The sequence below is a fragment of the Xenopus laevis genome, chromosome 8L (genome assembly GCF_017654675.1).
Source record: "Xenopus laevis strain J_2021 chromosome 8L, Xenopus_laevis_v10.1, whole genome shotgun sequence".
Classification (NCBI taxonomy): Eukaryota; Metazoa; Chordata; class Amphibia; order Anura; family Pipidae; genus Xenopus; species Xenopus laevis.
Window position 1 is genome coordinate 114,757,537 of NC_054385.1, and position 21,265 is coordinate 114,778,801.

Consider the following 21,265-nt stretch of genomic DNA (forward strand, 5'->3'; position numbering starts at 1 on the left):
TATATATATATATATATATATATATATAGAAATAAACTTGACTTTTTACATCTCTTGCCTTGAACCACCATTTTGTGATGGTCTGTGTGCTGCCTCAGAGATCACCTGACCAGAAATACTGCAGCTCTAACTGTAACAGGAAGAAGTGTGGAAGCAAAAGACAGAACTGTCTGTTAATTGGCTCATGTGACCTAACAAGTATGGTTTGTTGGTACAGTATGTTTGTGTGCACAGTCCCAGGGGACGGCCCTTATTTTTTAAAATGGCAATTTTCTATTTATGATTACCCAATGGCACATACTTCTAGAAAAATATATTATTTTGAAAATGTTTATTTACATGAAGCAGGGTTTTACATATGAGCTGTTTTATGCAATATCTTTTTATAGAGACCTACATTGTTTTGGGGGTATAGTTTTCCTTTAAGAGATTCCTTGAGTAAGCTACCACTGTGAGGATCCATTAGCACTGGGGACTATAGAAGTAAGTACTACCTCTGAGTGTCTGCTATGAGTAACATCATTAAATGAATCACATTGTCTGAAGTATCTAAAAAGTGACTGGCGATTGTACCATCAGAACACTACTATCAAAGACACTAGTGGGGCTCATTTATTAACACTGGACAAATTTGCACCTGGGCAGTAACCCATAGCAACCAATCAGTGGGTAGTCTTTTTTCAGCCAGCTGCAAGGAAAACGATGAAAGCAAAAATCTGAATGAATGAATCCATGTATTTCATGCCCTAGGGGCACTTAGTCATAGGCGTTATTCAGTGCGGTTAACCCTTCCTCCACTAGCACATGCATGGCCCACCTGATTAAGTACCCCATGTAACATCCTGTACCGGGACTTGCAACTTACTGGGTCCAAGTTGAGTAAGAACAAGGTAGGTACTAGGTTCCAGCTAGGGATGTCACCTTTTCCCATCCAGTTAGGTGGAGGGGGCAGGAGGTGACATCACAGGGGAGTGGTTGTGAGGTGATTGCATCACAGGAGCAGGACTATGATGTGATGATCACCGATTGGTTGATTGACGTATGTCAATCTAGGGGAGTCCTGCCTGGTTTTCCTTCTGAAAACTGGGCTATCAGGGTAAAAATTGGACAGGTGGCAACCGTAGTTCCAGAGAGTAGCCCATTTGCAAAATAGTGTTAGTTACATAAAATAGAAGCTGGATGCATTTATTTCTCTGTGACTGTCTTACATGTAAGCCCTTCTATATGTGACAGTCATGAACACTATAATAGAGAAAGCTCCCAGGTTTGCTTCTGAATCCTATTCTGCATGTTTCTGTAGTAATATGGCCAAATATTGCCCAGACCATGTCATTTATAACAATTTGCTGACATACTGGTCGCTCTACAGAGTCAGCAAATCCCTACAATATTTATTTGGGTGTATTTTGGTCACTCCTTGTAATGCCACAACTATGCTGCCACCTTTTCTTAACAAAAATACCGGCCTTCCTATAGTTTTACCTGGTTCACCTATTAATAACATTGGGATCAAGCTTAATATTTACCGGCCAGTCCGGTAGGGTTGCCACCAGCCTTCCTATATATCAGGGTTGCTGGGTTGGCAGTTTTCCAGCCAAATTGTGTTACTAGCACAAACTAGCCAAGGTATGGATTTGGGCTACTTTTTGGGCATTTGGCTGGTTTGTACTTTGGAAACTTGCCCTATAGTGCCAAGCTTATATCTCCCAGTGCATGCTGAGTAATGTAGTTTTTGTTTAACAATTTGCCAACTGGCAACTTTAATGTAAGACTACAATACTTGTGCAGAAGTCGGGAGTTACCAGATTTTGGGCTCTGTACCCCAGTCTCTCGTCACTCAAGCATTCTCACGTTTTCCAGTGACTTTCCTCAATTTCCGCTAATTTTGGGGCAAAAATCAAAGGCCACCAAATTGTCTACAGGTTGACCTGTTTTACCAATATTTATTGAAATTGTTAATGTATTAGGGCCTTATGGGGCTGCTACACCTCCTGGGCCCCCCTCTGTAGTTATGCCCCTGGTGACAGGTGAATCTGTCCCGTTTTGCTTCATGGAAAAATTTGCAAAACAGCGAAAATTCGAAAAAGCTGCATTTTCACACATATTCATTTATTTTTTAGACTTTTTTTTCACTGCACATATTGTGCTATTTTTGGGCTACTTTGGAAGTGTCTCTTGGATAGTTTTGGGCTAGTTTTGTAGCTGACTTTGATTGGTTTGGAAAATGAGACCTAGCAATCCTGCTATATACAACCCTGCTATGTTTTTATATTTTTTCCCTATTAATAACATTGGGATTAACCATCATTTTTACCGGCCAGGTCAGTAAAATACCGGCCAGATGCCAACCCATTTCATCATTTTTACCGGCCAGGTGGCAACTCTAACCATCATTTTTACCGGCCGGGTGGCAACTCTAACCATCATTTTACCAGCCAGGTGGCAACTCTTACCATCATTTTTACCGGCCAGGTGGCAACCCTAACCATCACTTTTACCGGCCAGGTGGAAAGTCTATCCATCATTTTTACCAGCCAGGAGGCAAACCTATCGATCATTTTTACCGGCCAGGTGCCAACCCATACCATCATTTTTACCGGCCAGGAGGCAACCCTAACCATAATTTTTACTGGCCAGGTGGTAACTCTAACCATCATTTTTACCAGCCAGGAGGCAACCCTAAACATCATTTTTACTGGCCAGGAGGCAACTCTAACCATCATTTTTACTGGCCAGGAGGCAACCTTAGGAGGGGGGGGGGGTCTTGCTAAATCCCTGTGACCATTTAAACATCTAATATTGTATTATTGAAGATAAGCAAATATACATGTGCTACTAGGATTTTTTCACAGATAGCCACGTATAAAGAGGGTAGGTCTACTCACTGCCACACTGAAGAACAAATAAAACCCCTCCACTTTAATTTTTAAATAATAACAAACATAAAACAAAAAAAACTCACAAAACGCTATTTTTTGTTTAAGAACATAATGGGGATTAGAGCAATATATAATACAGTATATATGCAACGTAGCAGTGCTTAATAAAATACTGCATTATTATGTGTCTCACTCTCCTACAAAGGGCTACTAATGCGTTATCAATAAAGCTCTGCAGTGTTCATGTGCGTGTCAAGCCTCGCTTCCTGATCAGCTGCTTATGTCGCTGCGCCTGCAGCAAGGCATGCTGGTAATTGAAGTTCTTTTACGTACAAGGGAACAGGGCTAGGACGGGAACGCACTACAAATCCCAGATTGCAGTGCTCTCGCTCTCCCTCTAGTGGTCACTTTAAACCCCCCGACAGATAAACACAAGAAGGCTTGTGCTGCTGGAAGGTAGGTTTTGTTAGAATTTAGTCCAAAATCGGCTTTGTGTTGTTAGAATAGGGTAACTAATGTGCATGCTGCAGACTGTACCTTGTGGCTTGGTGCTTTTAATAAGCTACGTATTATTATTTACAGAGCCAAATGAATAAAACAGGGACATTGTACATACCTCCATACTGTGCTGCTTTTACATGGGAGTTGTAGTCCAACCACTGCTGCAAGATCAGGGCAAGAAGCTGAAATGGCACTGAATGATATTAAGCTATTGAGTAATTTATTTCACTGGGTGACTCTGATCTGGTTCATAGGAGGTAGAGAAATATCAGGGAGGAGGGGTATACACATACTGTTATTAAAGGAGAACTAAACACTACAAATGAATGTGGCTAAAAATGCCATATTTTATATAATGAACTTATTGCACCAGCCTAAAGTTACAGCTTGTCAATAGCAGCAATGATCCAGGACTTCAAACTTGTCACAGGGGGTCACCATCTTGGAAAGTGTCTGTGACACTCACATGCTCAGTGAGCTCTGAGCAGCTGTTGAGAAGCTAAGCTTAGGGCTCGTCACTAATTATCCAGCAGAAAATGAGGTTGGTCTGTAATATAAACTGATGCTACAGGGCTGATTATTAAATTCTGATGCTAATTGCACTGGTTTCTGTGCTGCCATGTAGTAATTATCTGTATTAATTACTAATCAGCCTTTTATTGTGACATTTCTATTCTATGTGTACTGTATATTGTGAGTGGGTCCCTAAGCTCAGTAAGTGACAGCAGCACAGAGCATGTGCAGTGAATCAGCAGAAAAGAAGATGGGGAGCTACTGGGGCATCTTTGGAGACACAGATCTTTACGGCTAAAGGAATGTATTTGCCTTGGGCTGGTACAGAAGCCAGAAACATAATGTACAACATTTCTAGCTACTTCTTTAGTTAGGCTTTAGTTCTCCTTTAAAATAAAATAAAGTGTTTTATGTGCAGCTCATACAAAGAGACTGTACTTCTAGTTACTCTAAACAAAGTGCACCTTGTAAACAACCATTTGTTATTGTACAGATTAAAGTGTAACTATCTCGAAAATGAAAATTTAATATAAGCTTCAGCACACTGAAATTTAATCAGTTACATATTCTGTAGTGTTTCGGATATAATCAAGTTTATCTTCACTATTCCTCTCAGCATCTTTTTCTCTTCATTCAGGAGTTTACTGCGTATCTTGTCTGCGCTATTTAAATAAATGATGATGATGAGTTGGGTGTCAGATGAATGATCTAATATATCATACAGGGGGGCTCTTTTTGCCTAGAAGATGTATTAGAGCTCACTCTATTAAAATCACCAGACATCATGTCTCTCTACATGCAGAATTTGTGCAAAAGGCAGTTATTTTGTTTTGTACAGGTATTTTATCCAGAATGCTCAGGTTTTCCCGGATCTTTCATTAATTTGGATCTCCATACCTTAAGTCTAACAGAAAATCATGTAAACATTAAATAAACCCAATAGGCTGGTTTTGCTTCCAATAAGGATTAATTATATCTTAGTTTGGATCAAGTACAAGCTACTGTTTTATTATTACTCAGAAAAAGGAAATCATTTTTAAAAATGGTGAATTTTTGGATAAAATAGAGTCTATGGTTGATGGCCTTTCTGTAATTCAGAACATTCTGGATAACGGGTTTCCAGATAACAGATCCCATACCTGTTCTGGAATCAGTTATTTGTGTGAGCTCTAATTCCTCTCCTAGGAAAGGAGCCCCCCTATAAGATATATTGGATCTAACTGTCAATGATTATCTGACACCCAACTGCTGTATGAAGAGAGAATGAAGAGAAACAGATGCTGAGAGAGGAATAGTGAAGATAAACTTGATTATTTTAGAAACAATGCAGAATATTTAATTGATTGTATTTCAGTACAATATAATTGAAGCTTATATGACATTTTCATTTTCGTGATAATTCCCTTTAATGTCAGGGGTAAGATCCTGTTAGTATGTGTTGTTGTGGTCACGTGAATGGGGTGCAGTGGTTAGTACTGTTGCCGGGGATCATGGGTTCATTACACCCAGGACACTTTCAGCAAAGACTTTGTTTCGTCTCCCCTGATCATAGTGTGTTCACATGTGTTAAAGGGGTTGTTCACCTTTGAATTAACTTTTAATATGATGTAGAGAGTGATATTCTGAGACAATTTGCAAATGGTTTTGATTTTTTTATTTGGGGTTTTTGAGTTATTTAGCTTTTTATTCAGAAGCTCTAAGTTTGCAATTTCAGCAATCTGGCTGGTAGGGTCCGAATTCCCCTAGCAATCATTCTCTATTTTGAAAAAGAGACTGGAATATGAATAGGAGAGGGCCTCAATAGAAAGATAATAAAAAGTAGCAGCAACAATAAATTTGTATCCTTATATAGAATTTGTTTTTTAGACGGGACAGTGAAAACTGATAAGATTCCGAAGAAGAAGGCTAATAGTTCAAAAACTATAAAAAAATAAATAATGAAGACCGTTTGAAAAGTTGTTTAGAATTGATCGTTCTTTAACATATTAAAAGTTATCCTAAAGGTGAACCACCCCTTTAAAAAAAATTTGAAAAAACCCCCACCAAGACAAATTAAACTTTAAAATCACAAAGTCTTTATTAAGAAATAACTTACTGAAACTCCGCTTGCACTCCTATTTAGAAGGCAACCGGGTGATCCATCGTGCATCGCTCGATTTCTCCTACCTGCCGTCCTTATAGGAGATAGCCAGGGAGGCGAAATCGAGTGCCGCATGATGGATTGCCGCCGTGTCGCCTGTTCTGAAGAGGATTGCGTTTCATTTGTCTTGGTGTGTTTTTTTTCCGATGTATACTAACAAATTATTTTTTTAAATTTTTTTGATGTTACTGGTCCTTTAAGGACCTCACACTGTAAATCAGGGACATAACTACAGAGAAAACAGGAAACAGGAGGCCCAGCAGTGTAGAAGGTCCAGCGAGGCCATAATTAATGAACAATTTCAATATGTCTTGGTAGAATAGATCAATATACAAATGTTTTGGGGCCCTAAACTGTAAACTCCACTGGGACAGGGACTAGGGTTGCCACCTGTATGATGTTCACATGAGATGTCCGGTTCGAAACTACCTGCAAGTATTTCAGAAGTCTGAAATCCGGACAGGACTCTGCACTGATTGACTCAGCAGTTAACCAATCACCAGCTGCTGTGTCATAGCCCCGCAGCCTGATTTCAAAAGCCTGTCCCCTAAATTGCATCCCGCCCCTGATATCCCACACTGATGTCACCCACCCCCTCTTCGGACTTTCAGGGACAGAAAGGTGAGACTGATATGAGCGATGTAATGTGGAAATAAATATCTCTGCTGATTACATAACTTTGCAGGATGCCCAGGCTGAAACTTGTCCTGAAGAAGACATCAAAAAGCAAAGCTTCTGGCAAATGGATTATCAAGGATAAGTGGCCACTAAAGGTAATTGTACTATACAGCAGGGAACTTATATGTTAGACATACAGTAGTCCCTTCTGAATGTCCAAGCATTTTGCTAGATATATCCTTTTTAATGCTGGCAGAGCATTAAAAAGGAGGAAACCCAGAATCTGTTGATGTCCATGAGTTCAAGACTTCAAAGCACTGTGTATCTTGACAGCGCTATATAAATAAATGATGATGATGACTTCAAGCTGTCATTGCCAGCAAAGGGTTTTCAACCACGTATTAGAAACAAACATTTTATTTTCAGTTTTTTAATTTGTCAAATTACTTTTGAGCCCCTGAAATGAAGTGATTGTGTTAAAAAAAAAAGGCTTTAGTTCAGGGGTGTCCAACCCGTGGCCCGGGATGGAGATGCGGCCCAGCTTGAAACGCTCAGTTGCAGAGTTTGTTATTACGGGAATCAAAGAAAACGTCATGCACAACATCACGTAGTGATCCCTAACCTCCCTCTTGCTTGCTGGCATCCAGCGCCTCTCAATGTGCGGCAGTGCATACTCTGAAGAAATCAGCAGATCCAGATGTCAACGTCACCTCCGTCACGTTCTGTTAGCAGCAGACAGAGGAGGAGAGCTGGGCTGGCACATTACTGTGGCGCGCAATGAATGGTGCTGCAGAAAACCGGAGGACTGCTGGCCTTATTCTAATGGTTCCTGCTGGCATAGGTACAGATCTGGGGCAATTTTTATGGCTCGCTGCTGGCACAGATTTGGGGGCAATTTTTATGGCTGGCACAGGTACATATTTGGGGCCATTTTTTATGGCTGGTATTGTGTTGTCGTTGTGTTTTTTTGTCCCGACACATTACCACCTCAGTCTTGTTAGGAATAGACTTACTATGTCAGGTTTTAACAATGTGGTGACCTAGGGAGGAGGGGGACTGCCCATTGCCCAATAAGTACTAAATCTTGAGAAGGTTGCTCTATATCTGTCCCATATTCCAGTGTATGGAATCTTGATATCCAGCTGGTATTGTAGTTAATTTCTGTATATTTCCTTTATTTTTAGAAATCTTCTTCGAATGTGGCCCATCGAAGCCAAAAGGTTGGACACCCCTGCTTTAGTTCCTCACATTTTTATGCAATCTTTTTATTCAACCCACTGAATTAAAGCTGAAAGTCTGAGAGTTGTTTCAGTTAAAATTCATTGTGGTAATTTACAGAACCAAATTTAGAAAAAAAAGTTGTCTCTGTCCAGATATATGGGCCTAACTGTATTTAACATAACACAATGCCTTTGCTCATAAGCCTTTGGATATAATTATGCTGTGGAAGGGAATGCAAGACCAAACGTTGTCACCTTAAAACCAGGTGTAAGCAGTGTGCTTTATATGATTCATTGGATTCCTTGTGTTTTAGGCTCCTGCTCGCTTTGAAGAAGTTGCTGTCTATTTCACAGAATCGGAATGGAGATGTTTAGAAGAAGGACAGAAGGAGATTTACAAAGAAGTGATGCTGGAGAATTATCTGGCATTCCATTCACTGGGTAAGATTCTGGGTTTATAGATTTAGCTAATGGCCTAGGGCAGTGCTGTCTAGGATTTCCCATGCCAATAAACGACTATTACACTCTTTTTTGGATTCTGCCGAACTCCCGAATATTTTGCGAAAGATTCGGCCAATTACCGAACCGAATCCAAATCCTAATTTGCATATGCAAATTAGGGGTGGGAAGGGGAAAACATTTTTTGCTTTCTTGTTTTGTGACAAAGTCACGCCATTTCCCTCACCGCCCCTAATTTGCAAATGCAAATTCCGATTTGGTTCGCCCGAATCCTGCTGAAAAGGGCCAAATCCTGGCCGAATCCCGTACCGAAACCCGAACCGAATCCTGGATAATGGTGCATCCCTAGAAATAAGTACCTTTGTAAATACAATCAATTAAATATTCTGCATTATTTCTGAAATAATCAAGTTTATCTTCACTATCCCTCTCTCAGCATCTGGTCATGCAGGAGTTGTGTGTCAGATATTCATTGACAGTTAGATCCGATATATATAATATGGGGGCCTTCATTTCCTAGCAGATGTATTAGAGCTCACTCAAATAACTGTCCAGTACAAACACAATCTAACAAAATAACTGCCTTTTGCACAAATTCTGCCTGTAGAGAGACAGAGAGTGAGCTCTTAATACATCTGCTAGGAAAGGAAGCCCCCTATAAGATACAGTATATTGAATTAACTGTCAGTGATTATCTGTCACCCAACTCCTGCATGAAGACAGAATGAAGAGAAACAGATGCTGAGAGAGGGATAGTGAAGGTGAACTTGATTATTTCAGAAACAGTACAGAATTTTTTTATTGAATTGTATTTAGAAAGTTTCTTATTTCAGTATGCTGAAGCTTATATTAGATTTTCATTTTCACAATAGTTCCCGTTCAAAAAAACCTAGATGGGATAGGACAGAAATCATTTGCAGCTGCCAAATCTGTTCGTGACCTGCATGGTGTTGCTGAGGAAAAGTCAGATTTAAATAAGAAGCAACTGCAGTAACTCTCCCAACTGTAACATGCATCGAAAAAGTCCATTTTATCTGTGGCTGACAACTGAATTGAGAGCTGGAGGTGAAGCCTGAGGTAGCTCAGTAAAGTCAGAAGGAATGTGAAGGCCAACTTGCATATCTCCACATTCCATTTTTCAGTAATACAGGGAATAATGTACCCCCTTATGTAAAATATAAGGATACTAGAAGTCACCAATGACATGGGTTACTTCTGATATCTTAAAGTGGTGGTGGGGGCATTATTTTTTGACACAAGTGCAATAGTGTTTCTGGGGCTGCTGCTGAGCAGCTTTTTGCTTCCTCTGGTAAGTGGTAATAGGTCCCATACCTGTATAGTAAAACATCTTTATCTTATATGTTCAGTCTGATCACTTGTTATAGATTCACTAAGGTATGGGATCGTTATCCAAAAACCCATCATACAGAAAGCTCTGAATTATGGAAAGGCTGTCTCCTATAGACTCCATTTGCCGTTTGCTATAGACTCCATTTTAACCAACTAATGTTAATTTCCTGTTTCTCTGTAATAATAAAACAGTAGCTTGTACTTGATCCCAACTAAGATATAATTAATCCTTATTGGAAGCAAAACCAGTCTATTGGGTTTATTTAATGTTTACATGATTTTCTAGTAGACTTAAGAAGGTATGAAGATTCAAATTACAGAAAGATCCATTAGCTGGAAAAGCCCAGGTCCAGAGCCTTCTGGATAACCGTATTACTTTAAAAAACAAGTATAATAATTTATTGCATATCCACCCTTGTTCTGTTTCAGGTTATCGACACAAAAAGCCAGACATAATATCTAAAATCGAGAACGAGAAAGATCCATGTTTATCGGACAAGAAGAATACTCAGAAGTCATTCCATTCTGGTAAAGAGAGCAGAATTTTAAAATATTACAAAGTCGCTGGTAATATGTCTTACATCAGTATATTAGTTTGCCAGCAGTAAATTAAAATAGCACGTACAAGTCCATATGTAATAGATAGTGCTTTTGTGAATCTATATCCGTTTAGATACAGGACAATATTTTACTGGCCTTTCCTGCTGCTGACTGGCATTGCTTGCTACAGCTAAGTTTGCCTATCATCCCATTATGGGTATAAGTGGTTTGCATATTTTTAAATCCCAGATGCATAACTTTACATTTATCAACGCTGAATGTTATCTGCCACTTAGCTGCCCAGATTGATTGGGAATTCCCTAAAGAGATATTCAGTTCCAAAAGAAAGGACGGCACTCCATTGCATATGATTAAGGGATTGTATCCCGAAACATGTAGGGCCTTTTGATCCCTGCATGAGCCTGCAATAAAATTTGTTTCCTCCTCAAATGGAGTGCCGTCCTTTCTTTTGGAACTGAATGAACTTTGGCGGTGGGAACGCTGCGGACAGAGCACCTTACGAGGAGAGATTGGAGCAGCCGGAGGGAGGGTAAGCCTGGAGCAGGCTTTTTGGTGCGATAGAGGAGTTGGTTATAGTCCCTAAAGAGATAACGGCCCTTTTATTGTTATACTCTAAATGGACATGCAGAAAGTTACATATATCACCATTAATTGCTTGTCTTTTAATATTAAAGAGGCAGAGTCATAACATTTTACTAGCGGTGATCACTAGATTTTAGTATAGAACTTGCTCCTGTATATTGAGTTCTGAATATGACATATGACTCTCAGGAAATATTTTATATGGAATGAGGTACCCTTACTAAATGATACAACCTCTGGTGCATTTAATTTACATATGCACATTTTATGGTCAACCAGGTCCTCACAGTGTCTACCTTTCTAGATGCCACATGTGAAACAGATGAATCGTGTACATCCCTGTTCACACAAGATGGTTTCTCTGTGGAAGGTCTAAGACTTGTCCAAGATGCTGAAGAGGACAAGCAGGTGTCATTGAAGGACCCATCGTTTGCGATGGAGAGTATATGTGTGACACGTCCATATAATCTTAGAGGCAATGCTTCCATTGATTACTCTGGTTTCTATGATAATGAGCTGGCGGCGACTAGAGCGCTTAGACCACACAAGAAGCTTCAAAATAAAAAGATAAGCAACGAAACATATAAACACCTGCGAAAGAAGAGAGATGGGCTCTATGTCTGTTCAGAATGTGGGAAAACGTACACTCAGAAGTCCTATCTTGTTAAGCATCACAAAGTACACACTGGTATTTCACTCTTTGTTTGTGCTCAGTGTGACAAATGCTTTACCCACCGTTCAAATCTAATAAGACACAAAAAAATCCATGTAGTGAAAAGACCGTTTAATTGTTCAGACTGTGGGAAAGGATTCACTGACAACTCAACGCTACTTAAACACCAGAGGATACACACTGGGGAGAAACCTTATACATGTTCTGAATGTGGGAAAAGGTTTAGCATCAGCACCTACCTTATTGTGCACCAGAGAACTCACACTGGAGAAAAACCTTACGAGTGCAGTGACTGTGGCAAAAACTTTTCTCAGAGCGCACACCTTGTTACACACCAAAGGACACATACTGGTGAAAAACCCTATGCTTGCATCGAATGTACAAAAAGCTTTACTTCCAGTTCCCATCTCACCACTCATCAAAGAACTCACACAGGAGAGAGGCCCTACCCATGCTTGGAGTGTGGAAAAAACTTTAAGCATAGCACCCATCTTGTACTGCACAGGAGAACACACACAGGAGAGAAGCCATTTCCCTGCACTAAATGTCCACGAATGTTTGCACAGAGGCCCCAGCTTTTGAAACACTTGCAGAAAGTTCATTCAGATGACTGGGACATGTAAATCACAGGACAAAAGTCCTTCTTTTTATTGCTTCGACCAGAGGGGACCAGTTTTATTTTGAATTGAAGCTTGATATAGGGCAAGCTTTTTCTGTGTTACGACATCTCTTCTAGTAAGGAATATACATGGGCTCTGTGTTTTTGACAGGCCTTTCAACATCAGGTTCTTTAAAGATTAACATTATGTGCCAGTCAGGTTAGCCTCAGAGTCCATCAGAGCAGGTTCATGTGATGTCACATGCATGCGCCAAATTCAAGTGTGACCTGCCCTCTCCCCCAGATTTTCTAATGAAACATGACATTATTCCAATTGAAAACAAAAAAGATCTGTTCGCTAGCAACACTGGATGATCATTAAATTTTGTATTTTTTGCTTTTTTAAATATAATAATTTAAATGCATGTGGGCAATGCTGAGGGGTCAGTCACTAAAACTCAAATTTTTCTCATAGTTTCAAAAAAAAAAAAACTGGACCAAACTCCCATCCGAGATTTTACCTTGCTTAATAAAATAACTCGAAAAATTTGTTTCAGGAAAAGTCTGTGAAAAAAACTTGAATCGTACAAATTTTTCGGATTTGACTCCTGAATCGTTCAAATTTTTCAAGTTATTAACTGAAAACCCCAAATTTTTCGGTTAATCACATGAAACCCAACGCAGACCACAAAATCTTCAAATTGGAAAAAGGACATCTGCGTTTGACTTCTACAGGACTTCAACAGATTTGAGATGAACTATTTTCGGATTTGGACTTTTAGCAGCCTTGGGGGTATAATAAATAGCTTTGAAGAAAAAATCCCTGTGTGCACCAGCATTTACTTTTCTATATTGTGGAACTTCTGGGAGCACCAGGTTATGTGACTGAACTATAAGTATGTACAATAGTCTTGGAATATATATAAATAGCTTTGGGGGTATTAAAAAAAAATTGTTTTTTTTCTAAAAATGTGAGGGTTTTTTTCCTCGATAAAAATTGTCTTTTCCACTTTAAAAAGCCCGACCAGAAAAATTTGAGCTTTAATAAATACCCCTTAGTGTGGGAGGTAATGCAGCAAGGATCCAGCTAAATTAAAATGTATTTGAATAAGGCAACAGGGAATTACATACAGTATAACTAAAATTGCAGGACTGACTAAATAAAGCTGATATTGTGTGACTGAAGCTACAAGCCGTACAGCTGAATCTGGAAAGAGAATATATGAGGACTTATGAACTAGGGGAAGGGAGGAGTTCTGTTGGATAAGAAAGTAGACCCAATGAAGGACAAAATATTCTGCAGAAAGAATAGAGGAAAGCAAAGGTGTCTCAAAGATGACATTATTGGGAGGCAGATGAATAGGGGAGCCAGAACCAAGGAAGAGGAGTCTAAAGAACTTTTATCAGTCATAGGGGAGGTGTGATAATGATTTCTTAGCTATACAGAGATATTTTAAAAGGGTTAAAGGGAAGGTCACACTTGACTTGGCACATCGAGGAAGTCCTAAAAAAAAAACTCTGTAAAGGCGACTGTTCTCTTATCTACACTTCCCGTCTATACATTCCACAGGTTGCACCAATATTTCGCTGATCTTCTGGATGAAGAAGAGAGGATCCAAAGTGGACTGCAGTGGGGAGTTACTTGACCCTTTTTTATCCTGCAGGAATATCTATTCAATTGAATTCTTAGTGAAGCTTATCATGCGGAACATAAATGAAGTTCTTTGTTGATTTGTATGTATGTCATAACCAGTCCACTTGTGGCAGTACATTACTTTTTTTGTTCCTTGTTTATGGGCATTTAATGTGTCCGTCAGGTATATGATGCATCACGTCATAACATAATATCGGTGACCTTTTCACACTGCAGACATCCGGTATCAGTAACGCCCAAAAACAAAATTACACGTATGCAAAATTAGAACTTTATTGAGCATTTCCAGAAATTTGGCATCAACTGTAAAACAGCCAATGTTGTTTTATTTAGAAAAAATTGTCTAGTTTTGAATATATATTATTAGATTATTTTTTTTTTGTTAAAAGAAGGTTCTGTTACTGCGTTGGGGGGTCTTTTATAGAAAAGTCTAATTTTAGGAAGTAGCAAGCATGTTTGATGGGGCTGTTGATGCAACTGGATTATTTTCATTTTTAGGGGGGGCCTGTTACTCATAAAATAAGTTTACATTCCAAGCAAGTCCATGTGTTTTGTTGCAGTGACCTCTCGGAAGATGTTGCAGTGATATCATTCTGTGTCTCGTTCAGGTGTTTACATGCTGCAAACTGACATAAATGTGTCCATTATATTTGTCTCTTGTGAAGACAATGTGTTTATATGTATCCTACCTCACATGAAGAAAAAGAGCATAAAATGGTAAAGCAACACTAATAAAAAAAAATCCAAACATTTTACCACTACTGCACAAAACTAATATTTTTGAATGACTATAACAGTGTTTTGAGTATAGTCTTAGACAACTGGCAGACAGGGAGATATGTCACCCATGTTTAGATCTGTGCTATCCCCAAAATGCTTTTTCATCGGCAATAAAGTAAATCGCCAGTGGGAAAATGTAAATGTTGCTTTGTTTAACAAAGTCATCCAAAGTTGCCTTGTGAGAAAGAATATGGTATGGAAATACTGGTTTACCATATTTTGATCTGAAGAGTGTTTTTTAGTTTTAATTTTTGTCCACTCCACTTCTGCTTATTTTCCTTATTGTTGTCTTCCAAAAATATACTCCTAAAATACATTCCTTCGCCACAGTCCCCTTCTATTAATTTCCCAAATGTATGCCAACATACTCTACTCATTTTACATTTTAGAAGTAGAAACATACTCTATACTCATTTTACATTTTAGAAGTTGAAGTGTCACAGTTAAGAAGAAGAAACAAAGGTGGAGTATTCACAACCACAAATATGGGTCCCTTTTGTATATATCAGACTAACCAAAAAGTACCCTATGATCTATGACCATATTTTGGCTCTTATTCATTCAGCTTTAACACCAATTTGCAATCTTACAGTCTAAGAAATAGAGAAATAAGGAAGATGTTGAAAAACAGAACACTTCATAGGAAAATGATGAATGCAGATCATGTTCCTACAAATTATAGAATTTATATAAAACTTGCCGCATATTACAATAGTCATAATAATTAGAATAAAGCAAAGAGCACTTAGAAGATGTAATGAGAAAAGGTAAGTACGAAGTGATTGAAACAAATTAGTTAGCCTCAACCCATAAGCTTTGATTAAATATAAAGATCTGTGATTTGTAACTCATGGGTAAAAGAACTTCAGCCAACGAAGTGCAGATGCACACCTGGTCCCTCTTTAAACGTTCACGGTGCATGGAACATAGGAGGACGGCACCTCCAACAAGTGGTACGTAAATAGAATTAATCCAGCACACGTAATCTGCTCAAGGGTTATTACCCGTGTTTAATGTCAAGCCAAACAGGTTACAACGTTTCGGGGGCGTACCCCTACGTCAGGTTTGACATTAAACACGGGTAATAACCCTTGAGCAGATTATGTGTGTTGGATTAATTCTATTTACGTATCATGGGTAAAAGACCCATCAAAGTAGTGTCTTACTCTTATGTAGAAAGTTATAATTTTACACAGGAAAGCTAAAGTGCTAGCAGAACTAATCAGTCACGGTTACCAATACATTGTTGCCAGAGTAGTAACAATAGCACAATAGTCTTTCATCAGGAAAATATACTTAGCCCACTGTGACCTATACCTGGACCTCATACGTCTCCGACAGGACATGGATATAATTAGGAAACTTGGCTATCAAACCCAGTGTACACTGGAACATGCATATTCATCACAGAAGATAGCCAACAGAGGAAGATGCAAGGTAACTAGTAAGTGACTTGCCAAAATAGAGAACAAAATGTGTTGTAACATTAAAATAATGGGCCTACTTCAAAAAGCTGAAGGTAAGGATTGGCTTTAATAAATCTGAAGAAATGTTGTTGAATGTGCACAGAGGGATGTGTAGAAGATAGACACAGGAGACATCAACTTTAATTTCCTTACAAGCAGTGGAATAACTCCAATGTGGATTATTCAACTTGTAATAAATCAATTTTTATGTGAGCTGCTATTATCTTGGATACAGGCTCTTGATGTCCACACCCTTATTATATACAGTATGAATTTCTATTTCCTTTCCATTCACATTCAACTTTGATTCTACAATATATGTGTACATCATAGAGGTAGTCCTACTGTCTACTATGTTCTCTGAATTCAATAAAGGGCAAATTGTCGCCAGCGACTGATTCACACACCTCGCACCGTATTGCCAGGTGCAAATTAGCTACCACTACGCTATTTCACTAATATGTGAAGTTGTGTCCTGGGCGCCGAACGCTGGCGACTTTATTAGAGATGTTGGTGCAAATGCTTGAAGTTACCAGTTTTTATTACAAATGCCCAAGGAACCTTAATAAAGACAAAAGAGTTAATATAATGCCCTACACATGAGCCCACTGTAAAATGAATGTTCCATATGGTCTCAAATGTCTGGGAAAAAAAGTTCAAGTTACGACTTTTGCAGGCCATCCTGCTTAAAAAAAGGAAAAGTCACCAGCGCATTTTAAACTTAAATGCATTTTTGGCAGACAGGATATCATCATCATCATTTATTTATATAGCGCTGTCAAGATACGCAGTGCTTTGATATGATGTGGATATGATAAAGGAAGATGTAGCTTCATTTTATCAGTTCGTCTGGTCTGAGGTGGCAAAGTCAACTCTGGACGAAAGAGGTAAAATTCAGTAAAATACGAAAATTCGTCTGGCAATAAGCGTGAATGAATGATATAGATGGTCCAGTTCACTAGAGAATTATCTGCGCCTGTTAGTGAATTGGCGATGTCCTTGCGGATTGCATTTCTGCCAAAAAGTCGGCGTTAGCCACTGCCCTTTAGTGAATCTGCCCCCTTGCCTCAGGCGGCATGGAGCGGGCAGTTACCAGGGGTGGCAAAAAGCTGTCTCTGGTAATTTAAGAGCCGAATTTCCGTTTTTTTCACACAGAAATGTGGTTCTGCTAGTGCAGCAACCGCAATATCGATCACTACACTAGCAATGCGGCCCCTCCTGGACCCACTCTGACGTGAGGTGGGGCGGCATCGGGGTTGCAGCCTCTGAAGTGCCGCTGCTGGGAATCAAATCTTTCTGCTGACTTCGGGAAGGCATGGACGTTTAAGGGGCCCTGGCCACCAATTTCTTTTTCTCATGTGGGGTCCTAGCCACCAATATTTTTTAATGGGGGGGCCCTGGCCACAAATGTTTTTTTTATGGGGGGCCCTGACCACCAATATCTTTTTATTTTTTATTAACATGTGGGAACCCTAGCCACCAATTTTTTTTTGTTTTTTTACTGTGTGGTGGGGGCGGACCTGTGGGGTGGGGACGGGGGACCTGTAGGTTGGGCTTGCGGTGGTGACCCCCTGTGACAAGTTTGAAGTTCTGGATCATTGATGCTATTGACGAGCTGAAACTTCAGGCTGGTGCAATAAGTTCATTATATAAGATATGGCATTTTTAGCCACATTAATTTTTAAGGTTTCTCCTTTAAGGACTGTTGAGGACCAAGAAAGTTTTACATAAAAAGCTCTTTCTAGAGGAAACATTTCAATATTCATCCTCAAATACAACACTCTCTCCTCTTCCTCATGTTTTATGTATATATTATGTATTGTTTATAACTGCGACCCCTGTTTTTTTTTTTTGCTTTGTAAAACACTGCTGTCCTATGTGGTTTTTAAAATATAAACATATAAATAAATTATAGTACAATATAATGCAATGAAATAGATTTTCTTCTCACTAAACATTTACTACATCCTTCCTGTTGTTTTTCTTGTGTTGTTTCACAGACCTGCCCCGACATGAAATCAGTTACAAGTGCTGTAAAAAAAAGGGGAAGCAAAGTAATGTTTATTAGAATATCGATTTAGACTTTTAAACCTGGGAACTTAAGATATTTATAATAGTGCATGGTTGTGGTTTGCAGACATGTTTCATTGAAACCTCCATTGATTTACAAGAACGGTTCTGCCATGTCAAAAAAAAAAATGTATGTATCAGCCATAGTTTTAAGAATACCAAAACTAGCAAAAGTGTTAACTCCAAACATTTCTCTAGCTAAAGCCTAAGCTGAGCTTCCAGGAGGTTAGGAGATAAACTATGCATTCTACTCAAATCTGTCTTTGGCCCCACAGTTTAGTAACCAATGATGTATGGAAATATACAACATGAACATATGATACCTCAATAGACATGTCAAACTAGATATACTTATAAACTTAATATAACATTTACAATGTCCCTTAGTCATTTAATAAACACTGCTATCATTTTTCCTAAATTATCTGATGGTATTGCACCTTATAAATTAATAATAGTAATACCCCTATTTATTTTTACTGTAGAACACACAGGTGACAATTGTATTTCAGTGAATTACAATTTATTATTTTATTTATCCTTAGGTCTTTATTATTCAGTAAAACCAAATTGTTCTTAATTCCCATTTGTACATGCTTATGTTATATGTCATGGGCAATTAAAGCTGTGGTAATGACTTTCTCATTAACTACGGCGAATATATAATGGCTCTGCGCTTGCTATTTTTTTCGTTAACAGAAGTAATGATAAACAATTTATTGTGGCATGAGAAACGGCAGATTTATTGAGAATTAGATTGTTTTATTGAGAATTAGATTGTGTTTTTAAAGAACCATGTAAAATGATGATGCTTTAACTTGATCCTGAAATGATGTAATCATATAACTTGAGATTTTGGTAAGTAATGTTAGAAAATGTTATGGCAAATTGTTTTTTTTGTTTTTTTTTAATTTTTCATTATAGAATAATTTTCAGTTGGTTATTGCTATTATAATGAGCTCACACCTTCAGAAAAAAATCCAGTTCTATAAGTTAAGGGACAAATTTATAACTTAGGGCAGAGACACACGCTCAGATTCAGATTCGAGGAGATTTAGTCGGCCGGCAATCTGAATCTCCGGCGGGATGGAACTCGGAGCACTTAGTTTCTGAAGTCGTCCAAAGTTTCCTCGTGGGGCGACTTCGGAAAATGAAGAGCACCGATTGCCCTTCCCCAGCGATTTACATTCTTGTCGGCGGGAGGCAGTTAGGGGAGATTAGTCGCCCCAAAGAAGAGGAGATTTGTCGCTGGGCAACTAATCTCCCCGAATCGGAGTATGTGTCTCTGCCCTTAAACTTTCACGAGATTTTTTCATTACAAATTAAAGGACCACAAGCTACACCTGATGAAGGGAGACTGATACCTCCCCTTAAACCTACTATCCCTAATGTATTATTTTTAAAAATCTTAGAAAAATGCAGAAGCTTACAGTATATTGTAAGTTATTTTAGCTAGAAAAGCAGCCACTTTAAATGTTAAATGATAATGTATAAATATAGAGTCTATAGCACTGGCGCTCTGGTCCTTTAGCGCTCAATGCCACAAATAGTATGATCTACAACTTAAATGGATTAAAAATAATTTTCCTGACAGTAAAGGGGTGTTTGGTATAATAAGGAAATTGATCTGAAGCTTATTTAATTTATTGTTACCCTCTCCTCTGCAATTATTTTCTCCTCTCTTCCCTATCCTTTTTTTACCTTTAATCTCCCTGCCTACTTTATCCAACATTTTCCCACTTATCTACTCTCCCACTCACTTACATTATAGATGTTGACATTTCTTATTTAAGATGAAGAAGAAAAGTAATGCTGGAACACATAACAAACTAACCCTCTCAGCAGTCAGCTGGACTTTGAGCATTAATGTTATGTTTCTATTTAAGTAGAACTTTGATCAAAAGCAAGATGTGCAGCCAATTGTATATTTAATGTTTATTCCTTCAATATGACATGGAGTTAATGTGGTGAATATCAGCAAAAAGGCAACAGCAGAATGATTCATGAAACAATGGAACATTGGCATCAAACTTTTGTTGGTTGAGAGAAATGACCATTATCTTTAACTTACCACTTCTATGCTTTACTTTTGTTCTTTAACTATGTAGATGAAACCTGCATGATGGACTTCACCTGTTAATAACACTGATCTTTCTTTATTACATGTAAAATGCAGGCACACTGATATGCGTACTGGAGATAATCTGTTTCCTGGTTTCACGGTCAGCATTGAGAGATGGACCTTACAAACCAGTCTTTTGTTAGAGAATTCATCATTGTGGGTTTTCCCAATAATAATGGTCTCCAGCTTTTGTTGTTTCCCTTTCTCTTTTTAATTTACCTCTTTATAATTTGTGGTAACATTACAATAATTGCCCTTATCTTTTCACATTCATCTCTACAAGTTCCTCTCTATTTTTTTGTTGCCGTACTTTCTTTTTTGGAAATCTGGTACACAACGGTCACCATTCCAAAAATGCTTGCCAGTTTATTGGACCAGAAGAGTATTTCATACAAAAGTTGCCTAGTACAGGTATATTTCCTACATTGCCTAGGTATCACTGAGACTTACCTGCTTACGGCTATGGCCTATGACCGTTACCTCGCCATATGCAACCCTCTAAGATATTCATCTATAATGACTAGCAGATGTTGTCTACAACTGTCTGCTTGTTGCTGGGTTATAGGGCTGGTTGGCCCTGTAACACAGCTGACCCTTCTTTCCAGATTACACTTTTGTAATTCCAACAAAATCGAACACATATTCTGCGACTTTAATCCATTGATAAGCCTGGCATGTTCTGACACAACTCTCAACGTCACAGTGGATTTCTACATCAATGCATTCCTTCTTTTTCTTGCCTTCGCCTGTATTATCTTGTCATACGTGAAGATCATTTCTGCTGTGTTAAAGATAAGCACAACAAATGGACGGAAAAGGACATTTTCCACTTGTAGTGCCCACCTCATTGTTGTTAGTCTGTTTTTTGGTAGTGTGACATTCACCTATATCAGACTAACAAAAAATTACCCTTTAAACTATAACTATAGTATGGCTGTTATTTACTCAGTTTTAACCCCCATGTGTAATCCAGTTGTTTATAGCCTGAGAAATAGAGAAATAAGGGAACTGTTGAAGAAAAAAATAAAAACATTTTGGGAAACATCCTAAGAGCAGATTGGTCTAATGTTCTATTTCAG

General features: G+C 38.5%; 2 protein-coding genes across 3 annotated transcripts; both read left to right on the top strand.

The window, feature by feature from the left end:
- The first annotated feature begins 3,198 nt into the window (after positions 1 to 3,198).
- LOC108699305 (zinc finger protein OZF) lies at positions 3,199 to 14,523 on the top strand. 2 transcript variants are annotated; one of them, XM_018231310.2, is made up of 6 exons: positions 3,199 to 3,335; positions 6,719 to 6,806; positions 7,836 to 7,871; positions 8,186 to 8,312; positions 10,110 to 10,208; positions 11,128 to 14,523. In XM_018231310.2, exons 2-6 carry the CDS (start codon positions 6,720 to 6,722, stop codon positions 12,117 to 12,119), a joined length of 1,341 nt encoding a protein of 446 aa, XP_018086799.1. In that variant the 5' UTR covers positions 3,199 to 3,335; position 6,719; the 3' UTR covers positions 12,120 to 14,523. The 2 variants fall into 2 exon arrangements, with proteins under 2 accessions (XP_018086799.1, XP_018086801.1); XM_018231312.2 differs by lacking the exon at positions 7,836 to 7,871.
- Positions 14,524 to 20,300: 5,777 nt separating this feature from the next.
- On the top strand, positions 20,301 to 21,236 carry LOC108699314 (olfactory receptor 6N2). Its single transcript, XM_018231322.1, has one exon. The coding sequence runs from the start codon at positions 20,301 to 20,303 to the stop codon at positions 21,234 to 21,236; it is 936 nt and encodes a 311-aa protein (XP_018086811.1).
- The last annotated feature ends 29 nt before the right edge of the window (positions 21,237 to 21,265 follow it).

Excerpts from the sequence above, each read along its gene's own strand:
- LOC108699305 (XM_018231310.2), top strand. The coding sequence starts at position 6,720 with ATGCCCAGGCTGAAACTTGTCCTGAAGAAGACATCAAAAAGCAAAGCT. Across the intron at positions 7,872-8,185 it reads TGGCCCATCGAAGCCAAAAG|GCTCCTGCTCGCTTTGAAGA; the intron begins GTTGGACACCCC and ends CTTGTGTTTTAG. Across the intron at positions 10,209-11,127 it reads TCAGAAGTCATTCCATTCTG|ATGCCACATGTGAAACAGAT; the intron begins GTAAAGAGAGCA and ends CTACCTTTCTAG.
- LOC108699314 (XM_018231322.1), top strand. The coding sequence starts at position 20,301 with ATGGACCTTACAAACCAGTCTTTTGTTAGAGAATTCATCATTGTGGGT.